This window comes from Heterocephalus glaber, unplaced genomic scaffold (genome assembly GCF_053883595.1).
Source record: "Heterocephalus glaber isolate CG9 unplaced genomic scaffold, H.glaber_assembly_v1.0 deba00001745, whole genome shotgun sequence".
Taxonomy (NCBI): Eukaryota; Metazoa; Chordata; class Mammalia; order Rodentia; family Bathyergidae; genus Heterocephalus; species Heterocephalus glaber.
Window position 1 is genome coordinate 2,272,366 of NW_028258451.1, and position 25,459 is coordinate 2,297,824.

At 42.8% G+C, this 25,459-nt stretch overlaps 1 protein-coding gene across 6 annotated transcripts; it reads left to right on the top strand.

Annotated features, from left to right (window-relative positions):
* Positions 1–1,997: 1,997 nt before the first annotated feature.
* On the top strand, positions 1,998–23,967 carry Zfp28 (ZFP28 zinc finger protein). Of its 6 annotated transcripts, none has more exons than XM_021246209.2 (8): positions 1,998–2,227; positions 2,881–2,969; positions 8,205–8,331; positions 8,434–8,529; positions 10,525–10,685; positions 11,035–11,149; positions 11,454–11,549; positions 21,620–23,967. In XM_021246209.2, the coding sequence occupies exons 2-8, from the start codon at positions 2,961–2,963 to the stop codon at positions 23,323–23,325; spliced, it is 2,310 nt and encodes a 769-aa protein (XP_021101868.1). In that variant the 5' UTR covers positions 1,998–2,227; positions 2,881–2,960; the 3' UTR covers positions 23,326–23,967. The 6 variants fall into 6 exon arrangements, with proteins under 6 accessions (XP_021101868.1, XP_087057192.1, XP_004866651.2 ...); XM_087201066.1 differs by lacking the exon at positions 21,620–23,967 and adding an exon at positions 12,652–21,613 and having other exon boundaries at positions 2,212–2,503; XM_004866594.4 differs by lacking the exon at positions 1,998–2,227 and adding an exon at positions 2,243–2,503.
* Positions 23,968–25,459: the final 1,492 nt, after the last annotated feature.

Below are 25,459 nucleotides of genomic sequence, written 5' to 3' on the forward strand. Positions count from 1 at the left end.
GATTTGAGAGTTCTTTCAAGGAACTGGTTCATTTCACAGAAGTTATCTAATTTGGGGATACAGTGCTGTTTGTAGCATTCCCTGATTAACTTTGTACTGTCTGCAAGATCAGTATTGATGCCTAAATCTTCTCACTGGTATTTTTAATATGTCCTTTGTCTTTTCTCTTTTGGGAAGTCTGACTATGGTCATATCAGTTTTATTTTTCAAAGAATTAGGTTTTGCAATGGATGTCCACCCAGTTCCCAGTGTCTAGAGGGGACTGCCACTTTGTCCAGCCAATCACTGTTTTTCCTGAATGACTGGTACAGGTCTAGGAGTGGGGCTGTGTCTATGCTGGCACAATCAGGCCAAAGGAAGGATTCATACCTCGTGGATGTAAAATCCCTCTCAGAAGAAACAGAATCAGAAGTTATGATTTTGTAGAAAATGCATATTTTGCTGTATTTCCTAGATAACTAAATTCATTAAACTAAAAATTATTTCCCAAGTCAAATATGTCATCTTGTTGTACATTCTGTTTGTTAACTATCTGACATCCAAGAGTATGACATCCTTACTTGGTGCTGTAAATCTACTGTGTAGAACATGTAATTCTTTATAATGGATTTCTTCGAAAGTAATAAAAGCAGTGTTCTGCTGGCCTGGTAGCAGGGCAACTAGCCACGTCACCATGGCTGTGAGGCAGCTGGGTCAGTCTGACCCTGAAACCGGGATTTTCCCAGGAGATAGGTGGGCATTCAGGGGAAATGCTGACCTCGAGCTTCCCCAGCAGGTGGCTCCAGATTCCTTTGGATGTGGAGATGGAAATCTTAATTGGTCCATGGAAAATGGACCAATACAGGGTCAGGAGAACAGGCGGCTGGGTGTGCATTTGGTGTACCCCTGACAGTGGGGACACATGTGATGGACACCTTAGTTACTTCCCCATTGCTGAGACAAAATATCGGACACTCAAAGTTAAAGGGGGAAAGGTTTATTTAGCTCACAGTATGTAAAGGTTTCAGTCCATAATCGGCTGGCTCCAAGGTAGGGTTGCATGGCAAAGGGGCATCACAGAGGAGAAACTGTTCATGGTGGGCAGAAGGCAGCAAAGCAAGCAAGAGAGAGAAAACAAACCTCTTTCTGTACCTCTTCTTCTATCCAGGCTACCTGGATTAGGGCAGTGCCAAACCAATCAGTGGATTCATTTAGTAATCACTCACCCTTATTTGTAGCATTGCACTGGGAATCAATCATACATTCTAGATCCAGCCAGCTCTGAAAAAGCCCTACCTATGACTGCATGAGGCTTTGGGGGTACATCTAGACACAGCCATAATGGGGGGCACGTGTGACGCCTGCACACCCTTGATGCTATGGACCTTTGGCAGTAGACTCACACGTGATGCTGGACACCTGTGACGGTGGGTGCACCTGTGATACTGTACATTTGTGACAGTGGGCACCCCTGTGATGGGGGGCACCTGTGAGTGCACACCTGTTGTGGTAGACTCAACTGTGACGGAGGATTCACCTGACAGCCCTTGGCTCCCAGGCTGATGCCCCGCCCAGGTCAGCACCTGGACCTGGCACTGCACGTGCACGCAACAGACACCCGTAAACTCCTGCGTTAGGAAGGGCTCTCAGAAGCCGCAACGGCTGGTTGTTGTAGCTGGGACCCGGAAGCAGTACAGGCGAATGACCAAAGAAGCTGGGTGGGACTAGGGGACTAGGTGGGAAAGAGGACCCAGCCCAGCGGTGTGCGGGGAGGAGTCTCAGGAGGCAAGGAGTTGGCTGGATCTCACTGGGGCCCAGCTGTACACCATCACCAAGGACCAGAATCACCACCGGTGCCCCACGGTCTGAAGGTCCCGCCTTCCCAACAGGCCTCGCCCCGGGAAGACCCTGCCCCACAGCAGACCCCGCCCTATGGAAGGCCTCGCCCTCGTCCGCCCTGCCTCCGCGCCTGCCCGCTGCGAATCAGCGCTGACTCCCAGAATGCTTTGGGGCTTGGCTTGTGCTTCCGCCCAAAGTCAGGCCCGGCGTCTACCGAGAAGGCGCGATCCTGGAGCGAGTGGTCTGAAGCATAGCCCACGGGCATAGCCTGGGCCCGGGGCAAACCTGCGCTTTGCAGCCAGAGCTCCGCCACTGCCTGCTCGGAACTACGTTTCCCAGCGGCCACTGCGCAGGACCACGCCCACTTCCGGTGGCGGCGCTCTTCGCTGGGCGAGCTTCGGGGCCGCAGGTCCGAGCGGGCAGGGAGGAGGCGGGGCGGGCGCGGCCGCGGGTGTGGCCGGGGGTGTGTCTGCAAGGCCCCCAGCGCCCAGAGCGGGTCCTCTCCGCGACATGAGGGGAGCCGGGGCGGGCGTCCGTGGGGCCTTCCTGGGGCGAGGTGACCGCCGCCCCAAGCCCAGAGCTCCGGCCGCCGCTGCCCACCCTGCCCGCGGAAGGCCGCGCTCCAGCGGTGGCTCCGTCCCCAGAGGCCGGCGAGGAGCGGTGGCCTCGGGTCCCGTGCGCAGAGGTGAGGCTGGCAGGTCTCGCGCTGGGCAGAAGGCGACGACCTCGTCTTCACGGGGCCAGGGGCCAAGGCCCAGGACTTGCGGGGCCCCTGGTCCTCCAGGCTGGTGGGTCAGGGGAATCCAAAGATTGGGAAGAGTCAGAGATCAGCAGCAGTCTGGAAGGTCTTCAGACTTCTCTGGGGTCAGCCTATCTGCATGTCCTCACTTCCATGACCCCAAAGAGAAGCAGTCCTTGCCCGACTCCGTGGCAGCCCCTCGGTGGGCTAATAAAGGGTTCCACTTGTCCCTTTAAAATGGCCCTACCCTGTTCATGCAGAAAGGGACGTCTCTGGGCTGGTGCTTTGGGAATCTTGTCTAGACTTTGTCTCTTTTCCCCCAGCGCTGCTTTCCTGGGACACTGCCCTCCAGGAGAGGAACCCCAGGCTGGAGGCCGCAGGGACAGGAGCTAAACTTAAAGTCATGTCCCAGGTGAGTTGGCATTTCCTCTCTCCTTTCTGAAATACTCTGGCTTGTCAGTACTAAACGATGGGAATTTTCTCTGAACAGTTTTCATCTTAAGGGCCCTGTCCTGTGTGCTGGTTCCCATCTCCTCAAATTGTGGTGGATGATGGGCTTCAGGCATAGTGTCTTAGTTACTTTCTGGTTGATGAGACAAAACACACCTACAGTTTCAAGGAGGACAGGTTTATTTTGGCTCACGGTTTGTAGAGGTTTCAGTACACTGTTGGCTAGCCCCAAGGCAGGGTAGCATGGTGGAGAATTGCTATTAGCATGGCAGGCCTGAAGCAGAGAAAGAGTTCCAGGGAAGAGGGAGGGAGACGCGCGCACCTCCAGGCCACGCCCCCGTGACCCACCTCCTCCAACCAGGCTCCACCTTCCAACGTCGTAGTTAGCTCTAAACTCCAGAGTAGACCGAATGATCCATTGGGGCGTATCCCGCACTCGTGATCCGACCACCTCTCCAAGTCTCACCCGTGAGCACATGAGGTTTGAGGGAAGTCATCTAGATGTAAACCACAACAGATAGGTTTCAGCTGCCCAGGCTTCTTCTCCGCTTCCTCTCCAGCCCAGTCAGTGTTCACTCCCAATGCAGCGACCCCATCCTCCCCAGTCCACTTTCTCGGAGGGAGTCCTGGAGTGGAGCCTGCTCCTAGGGGAAGCACCACACCGGGTCCCTCAGCTGTTGGTTCAGAGCCCACTTCATAGGAGCTCCCAGGCTGTGGATGGAAAGTTAAGGGAGTGAGCGGGACTGTAGGAGCCCCACCTCAGTTGGGATCCTCATAATTTCTGACATTGACCTCTGGGCTCTGTGCTTCTGTAGCCACCTGCTTCTGCCCATGTTGTCCTCTCAGTGCAGCAGCCACAGGGGTCTGTTCAAACACCAGGTCTTGGCACTTGCTGCCCCAAACCCTCCAGTGGCTTCCTGAAGAAAGGCCAGAACCCTCAACGTGACTGACAAGCCCTCTGTGGCCTAGCTCCTTGTAACCTTCCACACCTGCTGCTTCACTCCCCCACTGCTCTCTTTTTGCTGAAAAATTGCCTTCCCATTTCCCTGGTCACAGCATTAAAGTCTCAGCCTCTTGCGCCTCTTCAATTCCCTCTTATTTTTCCCTTTAGCACTTTAAATCATGCTGCTTTACTTAATTTATCTTATTTTCTCTTATCTCATTCTCACATTTCTAAATGCAGAGACTTGGGGCAGCTTTGCCCCAGTGCCTGATCCAGAAAATACTTGTTGGGTGAATGTTTGAATACTGTACAAAGTTCTCTTGTGGTCAGTGTTCGATTGTGGTGTTAGTGTTAGAATAATCATTCTTAAACCTGAAAGTGTGCTTCTTTGCTGATTATTTCATGTGAATTCATTCCCAGACATTTTTCTTTCCTGGTGGATTAAGGTTTCCTAAACTTAGGTGAGATGAAAGTACTTCCAAAATCATATATGGGTGGAACAGCAATAGTGCTAGAATTGATCCTCCCCCTAAAATAGGCCACCAAAAAAAATGATTATTACCAAATAATTTTCTAATGTGTTTTTACATTAACAGAATTGGATTGACCAAAAATTTTCTAATACAGTTTCTCCTATAATATACTTTTTACTCATTTTTTCCTAAAATTTTTTAATAGAAAGCATTTTTCTATAAGTACAGATTTGGTGGTTTTTTATTGGTTTGTATGGTTTTAATGTCCCTCTTCCTTATGTATGTTAAGAAACCAAGTTAAGGCACTGAATCAAATGCTTGTATCAGATGCAGATTGTGTGCCTGCGTGGTATTTTCCTGATGAGGTAGTGTGTAAATGTGAACCCATGTGAAAAACCACGTTTGGATCACAGCGAAGAAATAAGAACAGGTCCTGCACATTTCAGTGTTTTGTGGCCTTGATTAAGCAGGTTGATCTAGACATCAGAAGCAGTTAACTGTATTGGAAAATCATGTTGTTTTCTAGTGGGTTTTGGTTCTCAGTCAGCATGGATGGGTATCAAATGTTACTGCTGCAGTCAGAGTCACGCATTTGAATAGTAGCAGAGCAGCATAGTGGTTACAAGCATGGAGTAGGGAGCCAGGCTTTCTGGGCTCAAATGCTGCTCTGGCATTTAACCACCATGTAACTTTCTTCTCGTCTGAGAATGAGGAACACAATAGGATCTACCTCAAATGCTTCCAGTAAAGATTGAGTTAATACATGACAGAAATATTTTAAGATAGCACATCAAAAACTACTCATACAAAAAGAAAAATGTGCTCAACATCTCAGTCCTAGAGAGATTAAAAATTAATTTCCTGACATTTGCATACATGAATACATTTTTGAAAATTAAAAAATTGGCAATGTCATATAAATTGTTTTGTAAATGCCGTTTAACCTAACAGAGTGCAGTGGGCACCTTTCACCTCACAAAGTCCACATAAACATCATGATGCTTAATGATATAATGCATAACTTTTTTATATCCCCATTACCCTCCTTTCTACACTCTGCTCCCTCCCCTTTGTTCCCTTCCTCTTGTCTAGTAATAGTCACCATTCTACTTTCATGTTATCTTTTTTAGTTTCCACATATTAGGGAAAGCATGGGATACTTGTCTTTCTAAGTCTGCTTATTTTGCTTCATGATCACCATTTCTATCTATTTTCCTGCAAATGACATATTTCCCTTCTTCTGTACAGCTGATTAATACTTCATTGTGTATATGGACCACAATTTATCCATTCATTGGCTGATAAGCATTAGGCTGTTTCTATATCTTGGCAATTGTGAATTATCCTCTAATAAACATAAGTATGCAGGCATATTTATGGTACCCTGACTTTAATTTCTTCCAGAATATACCAAGAAGTGGTATAGCTGGATCATATGGAATTTCTATTTTTAGTTTTTTGTGGAGCCACCATACTGATTGCCATAGTTGTTGTATTAATTTACATTCCCATGAGCAGTGTAGCTGGTTCCTTTTCCCCACATCCTCTCCAGGATTTATTGTAGTTTGTATTCTTGGCGATAACCACTGTCACTAGGGGAAGATGAAATCTCAGTGTAGTTTTAATTTGCATTTGCCTGAAGGCTGAAGATTTTGAACATGTTTTCATGTAGTTATTGGCCATTTGTACTTTTGAGAAGCGTCTGTTCAGGTCATTTGCCCTTTGATTGGTTGGGTTATTTGAGTTTTTTCTGCTAAGTTTTTTGAATTCTTTATATAATCTAGATATTAATCCTCTATCAGGAGAGTAGCTGACAAAGATTTCCTCCTATTCTGCAGGCTGTCTCTTTACTCTATTGGTTGTTTCCCTTGATGTACAGAAATCTTTTAGTTTGGTGTAGCCCCATTTGTTGATTCTTGCTGGGATTGCATGGGGTGCTCATAGAGTCCTATTCAGGAAGTCTTTGCCTGTGCCTATGGCTTCAGGTCCTTCCCCCAAGTTTTCTCCCAGCAGCTTAACAGTTTGGGGGTCTTATACATGGTCTATACATAGGTCTTTGATCATTTTGAATTGATTTGTCTACAGGGTGAGATCTAGTTTTAATCTACATATGGATATCCAATTTTCCCTGTACCATTTGTTAAAGAGGCTGCCTTTCCTCCAATGTGTATTTTTGACTCCTTTGTCAAGAATCAGATGACTGTAGTTGTACAGGTTTGTTTCTGTGTCCTCTATACCATTGGTCTATGTCTATTTTTGTGTTAGTACCATGCTGTTTTTGTTAGTATGGCTTTGTAATATAACTTGAAACTGGGTATTGTGATGCTGCCTTCATTGCTCTCTTTGCTTAGGATTCCCTTGGCTGTTCTTGGTCTTTTATGTTTCTATATGAATTTTAGGACTGTTTTTTTCTAGTGCTGTGAAGAATGCCATTGGTATTTTGATGGGTTTGCATTGAATCTGCAGGTCACTTTCAGTAATATGGCCATGCTGGTCCATGAACATGGTAGGTCTCTATCTTCTAGTGTCTTCTTTAATTTCTTTCTTCATCTGTAGTTTTTATTGTAGCATTCTTTTCCCTCCTTAATTAGGTTTATTCCTGGGTAATTTTTTGTTTTGTTTTGTTTTTGGTACCGGGGATCAAAGTCATGACCTTGTGCTTGCAAGGCAGACTGGCGCCATTGAGCTAAATCCCCGGTCCCCTCCTGGTGATTTTTTTGATGCTTGTAAATGGAATTTTTTCTGATTTCTTTCTCAGATTGTTTATTATTGGTATATAGAAAAACTATTGATTTTTTAATGTTGATTTAATATCCTGCACACTCCTTTTTACTTTAGAAAAAGGAATATGATTATGTTTTGTTTTAATGAACATTTAGTCAACACTAAAAGTGAAATACAAACCCTGGACCCCAGCCTGGAGATTGGCCATGTTGATCCTTGGAGGTTCATCCCCAGGCTCATTTTCTGCTCGGTCTGCTACAGGTCACTTGCACACATCAGGCTGGAAAGTGCTCTAGTGTACCTGCTGAGCGTGGAGCAAGTTAGTCTGGTTGACTGTCTGGAATTGATAGTGAGTATTTTGTGGGTGTGTTTTCTCCTTTCGTCTCCCCCGACTGCCACTCCCCCAAGGATTGGGTGGTCTCCATATCATTCTCTTTACTCTGAGGTTGTGCCCTAAGACCAGCTTTTGGAGGACACAGATAGAGTGTGTGCTTAATATGTGCTAGGTCCTTGATCCAGTCCACGGCACAAGACGGAAAGCAAGCAAGCAAGCTGTCCAATGACTATCTAGTTATCTCCAAATAACTAAATATGCATCTCTTATTTAAATGAAGACAAAGTGACCTTTAGACCCCACTGTAGTTGGCTAGAGATGCCACGATAGACTACCAACTAGGTGTCAAAACACAGAAACCTCTTTTCTCACAGTCCTGGAAGCTAGAAGTCAAGACCAAGATGTCAGTGGGTTTGGCTTCTCTTGAGGTCCCTCCTTGGCTTGCTGATTGTCCTCTTCTCCTTGTGACCTCACACTGCATGTGCACACATCCCTGCTGTCTCACTTCTTGTAAGTTCTCAGTCCTGTCTGGATGAGGGTTCCACCCATATAAGCTCGTGTAACTTTACCTCTTTAAAGGCCCTGTCTCCAAATGCCGCCACACTCCAAGGTCCTAGGGACAAGGACTTCAACATAGAAATGGAGGGTGGGGCACGATTCTTTCAGTAGCAGCTCTTGGGCCATGAGCACTGATTGTGCAGGAATATGGTTATGTCATTTCAGGGCTTGGTGACATTTGGGGATGTGGCTGTAGATTTCTCCCAAGAGGAGTGGGAATGGCTGAACGCCACCCAGAGGAGTCTGTATAGGAAGGTGATGTTGGAGAACTACTGGAACCTGGCATCGCTCGGTAAGGGTGTCCCGCCCCTCTGCTTCCAGCAAGCCAAGGGGACTGGAGCCCAGGTCTGGACAGACCCACAGCATGACCAATCTGGCCTTCTTATGTGTCTAGGCCTCTGTGCTTCTAAGCCTGATATGATCTCCTCACTGGAGCAAGGACCAGATCCTTGGATGGCGAGGAGAAAGCGAACAGGAGGCCAGCACCCTGGTGAGTGTGGGGCACAGAGAGGGTGGAGCTGGTGCCAGCCCGCCTGGCTCAGATGGGCGATGTCCACAGACAGCTCCTGAGCCTGGCCTGGCCAGGGAAGCCAAGGCCTGTCTGGAGTGGGCCCTGCGTGTCTCCCCGAGCTTTCTAACATGGCTCCCTTCCCTCTGAAGGGCCCTTGCTTTCCTCTGCTCCAGCACCTCCTTTGCTTATTCTGATGTAGTTTTCCAGTACACGTTTGCAGTGCATGCTGATTGCTGCCACTGTGGGGGTCGCCTCATGCACGTAGCACCCTAACCCTTTTGTCAACCCCTCCTTTCCTCTCTCTCCCCACCTCTTGGTCCTTCCCATTTGCAAAAGATCTCTGTCTCCCTATTTCCCACTGTCCTTTATTTTGTTCTTTATTTATATTTTGTGTTTCTTATATAAGAGAAATCATGTGATATTTAAGCTTGTGTGTCCCTTAACATTAAAATCTCAATGTGCATCCATTTTCCTATAAATGACTCAAATGTATCTTTCTTTATGGCTGAGCAGTACTCCATTGTGTACTTTACCTATTCATCTGTTGGTGGACATACAGGCCACTTCCAAGATTTAGCTATTATGAGTTGTGCTGCTATAAACACAAGTGTGTATGATGTAGTCTTTACTGTCTTTACTGAGTCGTGACTTTGAGTAAGGCTATCAGGTGCTAGTGGCCAGATGAGCATATGCATTAAAGACCTAGCCATCTCCCAGGGGAGATGAAACAGATCTATACATCACTGAAGTACATTGGAAACTGCTGTTCTGTGGAGGAAAGAGAAGATAGGGACCTAGGAGGAAGAAGAAAAGTCACTCACAGTCTTAAGCCAGTGAAACAAGGCCAGAGCCTTGAGCAAAAGCATTAGAATTAGAAGAAAGAGGAAAGTTAGGAGATGCATTTAGGTTGGGCTGCGACAGATTTGGGTGCAGGTGGACTTCTTACTGCAATAGGCAGCGTGCAGTGGGGTAACTGGCACTCACAAGAGAAGAGCAGCAGTCCTGACTCAGTGGAACATGCTTACAGATGTTGCCGTGACATTTATGCTGAGTAGGAACACAGTCCAAGAGCCCACACACAGCATTATTTCTGGAACCACAACTGAGTGAGGCAAGGACTCAGAATTTCCAGTGTCCTGTGGAGGCTTTATTGTGACAGGAAATGGTAACCACTTCAGAAGAGCTCAGGGTCTCCTCGGACCTCTTGGTTCAAGTCATGCTTGACAGGAGTCATACAGAACCGGACAGGTTGCTCTGCTGCAGATATGACAGCCCACGTGGGGCATTGTGCACAGGGGACAAGAATGATATTTTTGTGAAGACTTGCTCTTTTAAGGCCATGCTGTGCTCTTTTATGAGTTAGCATTGTCATAAAAAGGAGGCCAAATAAACAGACAGGCTCAAAAGGAGCCCTCCCTAATAAAGCTGAAGTAAGCCTCATGTAGCGCTTGCCTTGCCTTTTGGTCCTGGGGATCAAACTCAGGACCTTGCGCCTGCAAGGCAGGTGTGGTGCCACTGAGCTACATCCCTGGCCCTTTTGGAGGTACTCGTGATTTAGCTCTGTGCCTTCACACTGAGCTGCATACCCAGTTCTTTTTTTTTTTTTTAATTTTGAGCTGGTCTCACTAAGTTGCGTAGGCTGGGCTTGAACCAGCAGTCCTCCTGCCTCAGCCTTCCGGAGTACACCCAGCCAGTTCTTTCTTTATAACTGCTGAGCTCTTTTATCTCTTAATTTCTTTTTCCAGTCTTTTGTGAAAAACAGTGTGTGCTACTTGTTCAGCGTTCAGTTGAGCAAACACGTGCTGTACCTTTAGGACTGTAGCCATATAAATTCAGGAACATTGCCAGTCAGGTCAAAAGTTTCCAAGATGACATGTCTCTTTTGAAGGTTTTCACTCACCTGGTTGCATTTTACAGGTTTTCATCATAGTAACACATAATAAGTGAGACTTTTGCTTTCCTGTTGTCCTCCAGATTGGAAGGCTGTGTGTGAGACCAAGGAATTTCCTCCAAAGAACTCAGCTGAGGAAAAGCTGTGCCAGGCAGCTGGAACACAGAGGCCCACAAACTACAGCCTGGAGTACTCTTTGATGGGGGAGAGCTGGAATTATGATACTCTGTTCAAGACACAGCCGGTGAGTCAGGCAGTAGCCTCAGTCCAGAGGAATACAGTAGCCCTGTGTGACTACCGTGCAATGGAGAAATTCCATCTAGATACAGTATGTTCTGTGGACAGATACCGCACTAGAAGACAGATTTACACAGTCCTGATACATGTAGGGGGCGGGCGGGGAGTTGGAATGAATCACAGGCTGGTTTAAGAAATACTAGACGAGTGAATGTGAGAAAATTTGGAGCAGGATCTCAAGTTTCTCCCCTGTTTCTCAGGCATATAAGATACAACTAGTGCAGTCACTGTGACCTGCTTCAGACTACACAGGTTCACGAGTGAGAGATGATGGAGAACATGTTTGCTCCTTTCAGAACATGGTGACCAGCGCGAATGTGGCTGTAGGCTTTGCCCCGCAGCTGGAGCCAGCGCAGAAGAGTTTCTGTAAGACTGTGCTATGGGAGAACCATGGTGCCCTGGGGGCCCTAGGTAAGGATGCCCCTCTCCCAGATTCGAGTCTGTCTTCCGGACTTCTGTTTCCATACCTCAGGTTTGAGTGTGGAGAAGGGAGAAGGGTTTCTTGAAGTTTTGCTCCTGATTCCTAAGACAAGACCTTGGAGTCGGTGGCATTGAAAGTTGGTGTCTTCATTGTGCACAAAGCATCTTTGAGAGCTCCTCCTCACCTGTTCTCCTGATTCTCCCTGCATGAACACTTTTCTATCAAAACTAGGGAGCAGCTCCTTGATTTTAGAACACCAAGAGTGAACCAGATCCTCTATCTTTCACCATGCAGGCCACTGTGTTTCAAAGCCAGATTTAGTGGCTTTCCTGGAGTCGGGGAAGGAGCACTGGGTGGTGCAGAGAGAGCTGGTGGCAGGGCTGTTCCCAGGTGAGTGTGGAGAGTCATGTGGTGAAGTCACTGCAGGGGAGAGCTTAGCTATTGTCCACCAAACTGGTCCACAAATGGTCACGGCATCTGGGCCAAGTCCTCCAGGTCTGGAGAGAAAACCAGACTCTGGGATTTCATAGTTACTCTTTCCTCCTCTGCCCCTTCTCTCTAACACCACATTTCCATGTAGTGTTGCTTTTTTCTTTTTCTTTTTTTTTTCTCCTTAAATTCTTTATTGGTACATTTTAGGTATACAGTACGCTTACATTTATCATTGGGTGCTTGTACCTGTACATGATGCATCTAAGTTCTTATTTTTTCCCCATTACCTGTGCGCCCTTCACCCCTCTACCCCTCCCTATTTACAAAGACTTTGTTTCCATTTTTTCCTTTTCTCATAATTTTTCCTTTCCCTTCTTTCCTTTCCCCTGCCCCTCCCACTGCCCCTACCCCTTTGGACCTTTTTTTCCTATTTTGCATTATCGATTATTCATTTTAATCATTTTAATCCTTATTTGCACTTTCAGTTTCTCACACTAGAGAAACTATTCGGTATTTACACATGTGTGTCCTATTTATTTCACTTGAGAGTATGGCCTCAATATGCATCCATTTAGCTATAAATGTCTCTAGTTTCTCATTCTTTATGGCTGAGTACTACTCCATTTTATAAAAAATACACATCTTCTTTATCCAGTTTCCAGTTGATGGGCACTTGTGCTGTTTCCAAGCTTTAGCTATTGCAAACTGTGCCACTATAAACATGGGTGCACATGTATCTCTGTGGTATGATTCTTTTAATTCTTTGGGGAAGATCCCCAGCAGGGGAATAGCTGGGTCAAATGGGACCTCTAACCCTAGTTCTTTGAGGTATCTCCATACTGATTTCCACAGTGGTTGCACCAGTCCGCACTCCCACCAACAGTGGAGCAGGGTTCCTTTCTCCCCACACCCCCGCCAGCATAGTGTTGCTTTTTTCTTGACCACTAGGATGTAGGTCACCACTCAGTTCAAGTGACTTTTCCTGATCCTGATGCATTTCTGAGCATCTTGCAAAGGTTTGCTCTTCGGTGGTTAAATGGCCACTCCCTTCATCCTGCAGCTGGTCCTGTGAGAAGCACAGACTGAAGGTTAGGCGGTGGGCCACTGGCTTGGTGTTGCAGGCAGCTGGAGAAAGAGAAAATGGACACATACATGCAAACCACTGAAGAACTGTTCTGGTGGAGGGTATGAGATGTGCATGGATAACTTGTATGAGGTGGAGTTTGCAGGTTTTTGACTAGGGCTTCACAGAGGCAAAGGCAGTGTGACTCCCAGTGGCTCCCTTGTTTCAGTGGCACGGGAGGGCAGAAGTCATTGAGAGAAGATGGAAGTAGAAGGTCTCTACTTCTTTCAAAGAAATTTCCTTTGAGAAAAGTGGTTTATAGAAATGTGATTCTATCACTTATTAGAAAAGAATAGAAAACTAACTCATCACAACCTGGTAACATGTGACTACTTGAGACTTTGTCAAGTGTGGTAAATACACACATTCCACACAGTAGAAACTATAATGTGTTTTCAGTCATCCATGTAGATGTTTTTCATGTGCCTTCCATGCCAGTATCCCATTGCTCCGGTGACTTCCTCTTTGATATTAAACACGTACTTCTGCGGGGTTCTTCATGGCAATGAAAGCAGCTCATTGTAGGGGTTGCTGTGTCTCCGTTTTTGAGCATTGGCTCTGCTCTCAAGTTCTGTTCTTAGTGAGTTAGCAAGGACTAGGAGTTCAGGTTTCATTGTATCCTCCAAGCATTCTTATTTATATGCCAACTTTTGCTCATTATTTAATGAAGGATATGTAGCCAAAAATAATTATTTTATTATGGAAGAGGTTGAATTTGGTTTTTCTCACTCCTTTTTGTAAAATGTCCCTCATTTGCACCCATTCCACTATTTGTGTATTAAATGTTTTGTTAACAGTCCCAGTGATTTTTATATATAAACATACTAATTATATGATGAGTTGTCTCAAACTGTTTTTCATATATGGTAATAATTTATATTTTAATTAGGTCTTTTTAAATTATGATAAATATAATTTTTAAATTTTGGTATATTTTTTATGATAGTTCCTCTCTGTGTCCTTAGAAATTTCCTTCATGTTGTTCTGTTTCATTTTTTAAATTGCTGTGTAGTACTTCAATATATGGCTATACTGTACTTTATTTAACATGTTCATGAAGGGGCCATAATTCATGTCTTGCTGCTGGGTGTCTTGAAGCACTGGTGATACATGCATGACTGTCCTATCAGGTGGTACATGCATGACTAGTGTGCCATGCCGTCCAATGGGAGTCAGGCATGTACCACTGGTGGTTCAAGTCTTGCTGCTAGGTATTGTCCAAAAGAGCTGAAATCAGGATTTTGAAGAACTGTTGCTCTCTTTATGTTGATAGCAGCAACACTGATAATGGCAAAGATGTGGAAGCAATCTAAATGTCCACCAACAGGTGAATAGTTAAAGGAAATTCAGTATATACATGCAGTGCAGCATTACTCAGCTGGAAATAGAAAGGAAATTATGCAATATGTGACAATCTGGGTGAAGCTGGAGGACACAGTGCTAAGTCCAGATGCAAGGTAAATGTTACATGATTCATTTGTGTGTGGTATCTCAGATAGATTCCTAGAATCAAAGTGGAAAGGTGATTGGCAGTGGCGGGGGAGGGGAAATGGGGAGTTGCTAATGTATGGGCCTAGAGATTCAGATGAGCAAGATGAATAAAGTTCTAGAAGTCTGCTATACACCACATTGTTCTGCTAGTCAATATCTGTGTTGTGTATGCTTAAAAATTGGCTGAGAGGGGCCAGGGATTTAGCTCAGTGGTTCTAGTGCCTGCTGCGCAAGTGCAAGGTCCCAAGTTCAATCCCTGGTACCGAAAAACAAAAACAGAAAAATTGGCTGAGAGAGACAATCTCATGTTAAGTGTTTTTTTCCTGATAAAATTATTGGAGTAAAAAAGAAAAACAAATGTAATAATAGTTACTTCTTAAGACACCAGTTGACCTAGATGTTTGGGTTTATGTCTGGTCTCTCAGTTCTGATCCACTGATCTCTGTGTCTGCCCTTATCCCAAACCTCACTTCTATGAATACTTAATTGGTAGTAAGTTTTAAAGAGAGGAAGTGTAGTCCCTTAACTACACTTGTTTTTTCTAAGATTGTTTTAGGATTAGCTTTTCTATTTCTGCACAAAAGACTATTAGGATTTGTGGAGATTGCATTGAATCTGTAGATTACTTTAGGATTATTACCATTTTATCATTATCATGTCATTCTAAAAAAAAAAAATGTGAGGCATCTTCCACTCATTTAAATCTTGTTTCATTCATCCCTGTTTTGTAGTTTGCCACATACAATCTTATACCTCCATGGTTTAAATTTATCCCTACATATTCTAATTTTCTTAATGCTATTTTTCATGAAATTGTTTTCATAATTTCCTTTTTTGAGTCATTAATGTATGGTATATAGAAATACAGAAATAGAACTGACTTTTGTATATTGATCTTTTCCTGAGTTCATTTTTCTGAATTAATCAACTTTAGTACTTTTTTGTAGATTTCTCATGATTTTCTCTGTATAGCATCATGTTACCTGTAAATAGAGATAGTTTTACTTCTTTTCTAATTTGGATGACTTTTATTGCTATTCCTGATTGTTCTGACCACATACTGCAGTATGGTGTTTTTGTTTGTTTGTTTTTGTTTTTGTTTTTGGTACCTGGGCATCAAACTCAGGACTTTGTGCTTGTGAGACAGGCACGGTGCCACGGGGCTAAATCCCTGGCCCTCCTTCAGTGTGGTTTTGAGTGGAAATTCTAAAAGTAGGCATCCTTTGTTAATGATCTAAGGTAGAAAGCTGTCAGTCTTTAGATGTCATAAAAGACTTATTTTTTATTTTTAAAAAATCTTTCATAAAAGAACATCTTTTTTTTTTTTTTTTGTACTGGGGATTGAACTCAAGACCTTGTGCTTGTGAGGCAGGTGTGGTGCCACTGAGCTAAATCCTCGATAAAAGAACATCTTTTTTTTGGCTGGGTGTGGTAGTGCACACCTGTAATCCCAGCACTTGGGAGGCTGTGGCAGGAGGATTGCCATGAGTTCAAGGCCAGTCTGGGCTACATAGCAAGACCCTGTCTCAAAAAAAAGAACATCTTGCACTGTCCCACCACTCCTGGCTTAGAGGAAGGGTCTTCTGAGCCGCTGTCCCACTGTTTCTGGCCTAGAGGAAGGGGCTTCCAGGCCGCTGTCTGTCCCGCTGCTTCTGGACCAGAGGAAGGAGCTTCTGGGCCACCATCCATCCCACCTTTTCTGGCCCAGAGGAAGGGGCTTCTGAGCTGCTGTCCCACCTCTCCCAGCTCAGAGAAGGTGAGCCACACAGGTGCCAACAGCACCCCCCTGCCCCGAGTCGAAATGAGAAGACACGTAAATAAGTCTCAAAACCAGACTTCCAGATCACTAACAGCAACCCCAAAGGGAAATGAGATGGAACACTCTGATACTCAACCACCTGGACCCACTGAACTGGCAACAAAAGGGGATTTGGAAAAAATGAAATCAGAAATAATTTCTCAGATAATAGCAGAGATTGCTCATACTGCAAAACATGATTAGTAAATCTAGAGAGGAGCTGAGGAACACAATGGAATCCCAACATAGGAAACAAATGGAATCCATAAAACAGATGCAAATAGATTTCCAGGAGATGAAAAACTCCATTGAAAATCTACACAGCAGAATGAGCCAATGTGAGGACAGAATTTCGGGTATAGAAGATAAGATTGCAGTTAATGACCAGGAAAAGAAAAATTGCTTCAAAATTGTAAGGGAACACAAGAAATCAATCCAGCAGGTGCTAGACGATGCAAAGAAGAATAACATAAGACTGATTGGAGTCAATGAAGAAACAGGAGAGAATGCAGACAACATTAAAAAATAACTCTTCACAGAATGGCAGAAAACTTCCCAAGCAGGGGAAAAGAACTTGACATACAGATAAGTGAGGCATATAGGACTCCAAATAGCCTTGATCAAAAAAAATCTACACATAGGCATATAATTGTTAAGATTCCAGAAACTCAACAGAAGAACAAAATTCTACAAGCAGTCAGAGAAAAGAAACAAATCACATACAAAGGAAAGACCATCAGAATCACAGCAGATTTTCAACACAAACCATTAAGGCAAGAAGAGCTTGGAGTGACGTATTCCAAGCCCTAAAAGAAAACAGCCTCCAACCCAGATTGATGTACCCTGCAAAACTATCTTTCAGAATTGATGGAGAAATAAGATACTTTCATGACAAAGAGCACCTTAGGAACTTCATGAATACCAAACCAGCACTCCAAAAAATTATAGACAATATCCTAGGAACAAACAATGAGAATCACAACCCCAGGAAGGAAAGCAGAATGAACCCATCTGGTGTGACAAGAAATTAAATGTAGAGAGGGAGAACCCAACAAAAAGAAAAAGTCATGACAATGACAAGTCAGTACGTTTCAGTTATAACCATCAATGTTAATGGTCTCAGTTCACCAATCAAAAGAAATAGACTGGCAGAATGGGTCAAGAAGCAAAATCCAACAATATGCTGCTTACAAGAAACACACTTAATTCAAAGTGAAACTCATAGACTGAAAGTTAAAGGGTAGAAAACAATACTCCATGCGATGGGAACCAAAGAAAAGCAGGAGTAGCTATCCTCTTTGCAGATCAAGTAGATTTCAAACCAACACTGATTAAGAGAGACAGAAGACACTACATCCTTGTAAAGGGAACATCCAACAGGAAGAGATGACAATCGTAAATATCTGTGCACCAAACACTAGTGCACCCAACTATATAAAACAAATAGCAGACATGAAAAGTCATATATGCACTAATACAATTGTAGTGGGGGACCTCAATACCCCACTGTCACAAATAGATAGATCAACTGGACAAAAAAAAGTAATGAAATATTAGAACTCAATCAAACTCTTGAGCAAATGAACTTAACAGATGTTTACAGAGTGTTCCACCCCACAAAATCAGAATACACATTCTTCTCAGCTGCACATGGGTCATTCTCCAAAATAGACTACATACTTGCACATAGAACATGTTTAAGTAAGTGCAAAGGAATTGAAGTTATCCCCTGTATATTATCAGACCATAGTGCAATGAAATTGGAGATCCATAGCAAAAGAAACTGGAAAAATTTCATAAACACATGGAAACTGAACAACACACTTCTGAATAACCAATGGATCACAGAGGAAATGAAAGAAATCAGACAGTTCCTTCAATTAAATGACAATGACAATACAACATATTGGAATCTATGGGACACAAAGCAATCTTATGAGGGAAATTCATAGCAGTGAATATGCATATTAGGAAAACAGAACGAGCCCAATTAATCTGATTCTGAACCTCAAACTTCTAGAAAAAGAAGAGCAGGACAAAAAGAACATTTTTTGGTAAACATTTGATGCACTGTATGACCTCCCTAAAAACTAGATATAGCTCTACATGTATAAAATTCTGGTACCTGCTGAGTGACTTTGTGAAAAGATGCTAGGCACAGTCACTCTTCCCTGTAAGCATATAATCTGAGATTAAACAAATACTTGTTATTTGTATATGAGAAATGGTTAGGGCCTAGGATTTAGCTCAGTGGTTCTGGCGCCTACCTCGCAAGCGCAAGGTCCCGAGTTCGATCCCTGGTACCAAAAAAAAAAAAGTTAAATATTAGTGTCCAGTATTATAATAAAAATAATCTCTTCAAAAAAGAGAAACTAACTCAAGCTTCTCAGATAAAAGAAAAACATTTAACAAAATTCAACATTTTATTATAATAAAACTGTCAACAATTTAAGTATGGAAGTAATGTACCTGAACAAACTAAAGGTCACATGTGACAAACACACAGCTAACATTGTACTGAGTGATAAACAGTTGGAAGCTTTTTCTTTAAGATCAGAAACAAAACAAGGATTTCCACATTTACTCCTATTCCACATACTACTGGAAGTACTAGCTCGAACAGTGAATAAGAAAAAGAAATATAAAGATTCCAAGTGAGAAAAGACAAATTGTCTATGTTTACAGGTGATATGGTCTTATATGTATTGAACTTAAAGACAGTACACACACATACACACAGTGCTAAAACTAATAAATGAATTCAGCAAAGATGTAGAATACAAAACCAACATACAAAAATAGGGTACATTTCTATTATACTAGCATAATCTATCTAAAAAAGAACTTACAAAAATTCCATTTATAATGTTTAAAATTAAAATGCTTGGATGTGAAAATAAAATAATTTACTTAGGAACAAATTTAACCAAGGAGGTAAAAGATTTGTGCACTGAAAACTATAAATTATTGATAAAGAAGAGGACACAAATAAATTGAAATATGTTCCAGGTTCATGGAATCAATATTGTCAAAATGTCAATATTACCCAAACTAACCCTACGGATTCAGTATATTTCTCATCAAAATCCTAATGGCATTGTTTATAGAAAAGAAAAAATAGCCCTAAAATCCATATGGAATTCCAAAAAATCCAAAATAACTAAAGCAGTCTTGACCAAGATAGGCTGGAGACATCACACTTCCTGATTTAAGATTATATTTCAAAGCTATAGTAGTTAAAACAGCATGATACTTGCATAAAACATATAAAGCATATAGGTCAATGAGATAGAATAGAAATCCCAGAAAAAAACCCACACATAGAAAGTAAATCAGTCTTTGACAAAGACAACAAGAATATCCAGTAGGGAAAGTATAATGTCTTCTGTGTTTAGTCTTGGGAAAGTGAATATCTACATACAGAAAAAAGGAAAGTTTTAGTATAATACATAAAAATCAACTGAACATGGATTAAAGACTTAACTTTAAGTCCCAGAGCCATAAAAACTAGTTAAAAAATAGAAGAAAAGGTATGTGATAGTGTTCTTGGCAGTGATTTTCTAGATATGATAGTAAAAGCACAGGCAATGAAGGCTAAAATAAACATAGGATTACATGAAAGGAAAAAAAGTCTGCACAGCAAACAATCAACAAAACAAAATGGCAGCCTATGAAGTGGGAGGGAAATATTTGCAAACCATATATTCAGTAAAGGATCACTGTCCAAAATATGTAAGCAACTCATACAACAGCAAAACCCTAATAACCCAACTGAGAAATGGTAAAGGGCAGACATTTTTCCAAAGAATGCATGGAATGGCCAACAGTATATGCAGAGATGCTTAACATGACCAGTCATGAGAGAGAGAAAAATCAACTCACAATGCAATATCACCTCATACCTGTTGGGATAGCTGTTGTTAAAAACCAAAAACCTAAGTGTGGGTAAAGATATGGAGAAATGGAAACCTTTGTACACTGTTGGTGGGAAGGTAAATCACTATAGCTATTAGTGAAAACAATATGAAGTTTCCGCAGAAAACTAAAATTAGAACTACTAAACGATCAGGCATTCCACTGCGAGGTTATATCCAAGAGAAAGGAAAAGACCATCTTGAGGAGTTGTCAGTCCTCCCAGGTTCAGTGCAGCACTGGTCACAGTGGCTAAGATGTGGAAAGAACCCGAGAGCCTGTCAAAGGCAAATGTATTAAGATAATGTGGTCTCTGTGTATGTGTATATTAATTAGAGAATATTCTTCAGCCTTAAAGAACATCCTGTGATGAAATCCTGCTTAGGTTTAGGGCCTATGCAACATGCATGGACTTAGAGAATACTATGCTAAGTCTGCAGGTGCAGACAAATACTGCATGATGGCACTTAAATATGTGGGATCTAAGAAAAGCCAAACTTTCAAACAGAGTTAAGAGTGATTACCTGGAGTCAGGAGCTGGGTGAAAAGTGAGGAGATGTTAGTCAAAAGGTACAAAGTTTAACTTCTAAGATGGACCAGTTCTGGAGACCTAATGTGTACCATAGTGACTACAGTTGATAATAATGTATAGTTGGAATTTGCTAGGTAGATCTTAAGTACTGTCATCACGCACACACAACACACAAATTTTTAACTATGTAAGGTGACGGATATATTAAATAGCTACATTGTGGTAATTACTACATAATGTATATATCAAAACACATGGTATACCTTGAATATATACAATAATTTGTCAGCTTTGCTTTAGTAAAGCTGAAAAACAGGGAGACTTTGTGGAGATGGGAAGGGGATCTGGGGAAGGGGGAAAGAGCAGGCAGGAAGTGAAAATGATGAAGAGGTATTATGTATATGTACCAGTTGCCCAAGATGAACATCATTATTATGAATTGCTAACATATACCGGTAAAATTTTTTTAAGATAATAGAATTTCAAGGTCTTATTAAGAAATGTTAAGAGAAGAAGTGGGGATTTTTTCAAGCTTGTAGAAGCAAACAGAAAAATGCAAAAATGATTTTATGTGAATACTGAGCTTGAGCAATTCATTAGCCATTAGCTTTGTTCAAATGCACAATTAAAATGTTAATAAAGACTCATTTTGTGGCAGTAGAGGAGCATCTGGGCTTTTAAGTAACCCTAATGGACATCATAGAATAGAAGGTGTGTAGTGTGCACTGCTGTGCTCTTTTGAGCAACTTTTGTGGTGTGTTAACCTGGCGTTAATGATGTCACTGCCACAACATAAAGAGTACGTTCCGGGAAGAAGCCTTTTCTGTGTAGAGTGGGCAAGCTTTCAGGCAGAGCATACACCTTGCGAGTCACCTGAGGAGCCACAGCATAGTAGGACTGAGAAGGAGATGAAGGCAGCAAATGCCACTGCCTGTCACTCCTTCCTTTTCGGATATGTAACTGATTCCACATATACTTGTTTTCAATTTACAGTATGAATTCAGTCTTCTTATATACATTGTAGACTAAATATTGAAATGTAATAGCTCCTAGAGTCGCAGAATGTCTGTTGTTTAGCAGTTAGTGAATTAATTCACCAACTTTCCTTTTACCATATTCCATTTGGTTTAGCAAATGATAAAGGAGATAACTGTTTTCTTGGTATGTTTCAGGTCAACAGTCTGTACATGAGACCCAGGAATTGTTTCTGAAGCAGAGCTCATGTGCTGAGGTGGCCACAGAGAGAACTTCAGCTGCTAACCTTCAGTGCTCCACTTCCCGAGAAAGTTGGGGTTCTGATTGTGTGTTTGAAAGGAAGCTAGCTGACCAAGAGATACAACTCAGGCAAAAGGCCGCTTCTCATAATAGAGCTCTCCCAAAGGAGAGAGAGCACATGTATAACAGATCTGGAAGATGGTTCCATTTGGACAATTCAGAAGAAAGACTTCATAATGGCATTTTGGGTAAAAATTTCAAAAAACCCTCAGTGTTAATAAAACAGACAGGAATCTATGCAGGAAAAAAGCTTTTCAAATGTAATGAATGTAAGAAAACCTTTACCCAGAGCTCATCCCTTACTGTCCACCAGAGAATTCACACTGGAGAGAAACCCTACAAATGTAATGAATGTGGAAAGGCCTTCAGTGATGGCTCCTCCTTCGCCCGACATCAGAGGTGTCACACAGGCAAGAAGCCCTACGAGTGCGTGGAATGTGGGAAAGCCTTCATCCAGAACACATCCCTTATCCGTCACTGGAGATACTACCACACAGGGGAGAAGCCCTTTGACTGCATTGATTGTGGGAAGGCTTTCAGCGATCATATAGGGCTTAATCAGCACAGGAGGATTCACACTGGAGAGAAACCTTACAAATGTGAGGTGTGTCACAAATCCTTTAGGTACGGCTCATCCCTTACTGTACATCAAAGGATTCATACCGGAGAAAAACCGTATGAGTGTAACGTTTGCAGGAAATCCTTTAGCCATCACGCATCACTCACGCAACATCAAAGAGTACATTCTGGGGAGAAGCCTTTTCAGTGTAAAGAATGCGGGAAAGCTTTCAGGCAGAACATACACCTTGCGAGTCACCTGAGGATCCACACGGGGGAGAAGCCCTTTGAGTGCAGGCAGTGTGGGAAGTCCTTCAGCATCAGCTCCCAGCTCGCCACTCACCAGAGGATCCACACGGGGGAGAAGCCCTATGAGTGCAAGGTCTGCAGCAAAGCCTTCACCCAGAAGGCCCACCTCGCCCAGCACCAGAAGACTCACACAGGAGAGAAGCCATACGAGTGTAAGGAGTGTGGGAAGGCCTTCAGCCAGACCACGCACCTCATCCAACACCAGAGGGTCCACACTGGAGAGAAGCCCTACAGGTGTGCGCAGTGCGGGAAGGCCTTCGGTGATAACTCATCGCGCACTCAGCACCAGAGACTGCACACTGGCCAGAGGCCTTATGAGTGCATTGAATGTGGGAAGGCCTTCAAGACGAAGTCATCCCTCATTTGTCACCGCAGAAGCCACACTGGAGAAAAACCTTACGAGTGTAGTGCATGTGGCAAAGCCTTTAGCCATCGCCAGTCCCTGAGTGTGCATCAGAGGATTCATTCCGGGAAGAAGCCGTATGAGTGTAAGGAGTGCAGGAAAACCTTTATCCAGATTGGACACCTTAACCAACACAAGAGAGTTCATACTGGAGAGAGAGCCTGTAACTACAAGAAGAGCAGGAAAGTCTTCAGGCAGGCTGCACACTTTGCCCACCACCAGCGGATTCACTCTGGAGAGCCATCCACTCACCCCTCGTTGCCTTCTGCATCAAGTCCTGTGGATCTGTTCCCCGAGTTTCTCTGGAATCCATCCTCTCTGCCCTCATCATAGTGTCAAGACATTGTTGTTCACATACAGTCCAGTCGTTTACACACTCATCTCTCTGCTCTTCTGTTTTGGTCCCTGACAAATTCACTCTTAACATTACAGTCAGGCTGATTTTTTAAAAAGCGTAAATGTAATTCACTCATATAAAGCTCATATTGTGATCTGCTCCTGTGGTTAATACATAACATGTGCCTAGGACAGTGCCTCGTCCATACTAAGTGTCCACTAATCTTAGTTCTTTTGAAAAGTTACAGCAGTCTGCTCTAATAAAAAGTGATATTGTCGGATGAGGCTAGGAAAACAGATTTTGGATCAGGAGTGGAGTGCTTGAGGCATTTGAGGTTTTGCCTGTGTTCATTTAAAACTTGATTCCCTTATGCCAAGTTGTATTGTAGCTTTCCGTTCAATCTACCTGAGTGTATGGTGGAAAGATTCAACTTAACTCTGACCTTCGACAACACTGTTAGAAACTCTAGAGAATGTGAATGAGTAGGCCAACTGGAACAAATGGGCTTAAACAACCAGAAAAAAAGTTTTATATGCATAAAGTTAAAACTAGTGACATTACCTAAGAATGAGAAAACTCAGCAGGATTTAGTCCATTTGAAGGCATTGGTTTGTGAATAAATTCTGTTTCACTTTCAAGGACCCATAATCACTGGGGTAAACTGAGCTGGAGCAGTTGGCAAACTCTTAACTCATGGTCAAAGTGTCACTGAATTTTTGTGTGGCCCATTATCTCAAAATTTAAAAATATTGTCAAGTGGTTAAAAATGAATATCTCCAATATAATAGTGATGTAAAATTCAAATTTCAGTGTCTGTAAATAGACTTTCATTGACAGGCAGCCACACTGACTGGTTTGCTTACTGTCTGTGGCTGCTTTCAGGCCACAACGGCAAAACTGAGTAGTCCACAAAGACCACATGGCTCATGGCCAAGAATACCTGCTGCCAGTACCTTCACAGAATGCCTGCGGAGCCTGCTCCAGTTTCCTGAGAAACCGCAGCTCCTGGGCCACATTGTGTCTGCTGCTGGTTTTGTATCAGTTTTATTGACCACAGCCACGCCTGTTGGTTTGCTGTTGTCCTTTTACCACAGTGGCAGAGTTGAGCACCTATGCCAGAGACTGTGGCCTGCAGAGCCTCAGATAGTTACTGCCCTTTTACAGAACATTTGCCAGCCACTACTCTAGAGGAAACATCCAAAGGTTTCTTATTTTATGGAGGTAATACAACTCTTACATCAAACACAAGAAAACAGACTAAAAGTAATTATGAAAAATGAAATTATTAAACAGTATCAGAAAATAGAAAATATGTCAGTAAAGGGAGAAATGATTTTTAGACTAGGTACTCAGTATTAAAATGTTTGAAAATTATGATTGGAAAATAGTCCCAGTAGGATACGTTTACTTTGGTGTTTTCTGAAACAACATGTGGAAGCATGAGGCAAGAATATATTTGAAAAAAAATTTTTGCATATGAGGTTTGTAATGCCATGCTGCTATTTCAATACCGGGGAAACAATGTTTTGACGAATTGGCTGTCCACATCTCCAAAATGGAAGAAGCACATTTATGCCTTACAGATAACTATAAGACAGTTGTATTTAACATCTCCAATTATAAAGTAAGAAGTACAGGCAAACAGAAAAGAGGATGCCTTTAAAAGTAGGACATATGGTCCTAGAAGCCACGAAGGCAGAAAATCAGTTGGCCTACACAATTTAAAACCAACGGTCACCAAAAACACGTAAAAGTCAACTGATAGAAAATGTATGCAGCCCATAACAATATGCCAGTTAGGAACAGTGCTATTCCACCTACTAGAAAATTGACAAAGCTGACAGGAGGAGAACTCACACACAGCTGAAGCATTCAAGTGTGTGAACTGTGTGAATTTCTCGGCCTCATGTATCAAGACAAAAGAAAAATACAAATGAAAATTTTTCTTGGCCTTTATGTGGATTAAAGTCAAATTTGTGTAATATCCAGGACTGGTATCCATGGGGGAGACAAAGTCCTTGTTGCCATAAGCAGTGTAAATTTGTCTCCTTCCTTTGAAGATGGTGACCTGGCATGACCTGTCAACATTCCGATTGTGTGATCCTTTAAGACAGAAATTCCAGGTCTAGG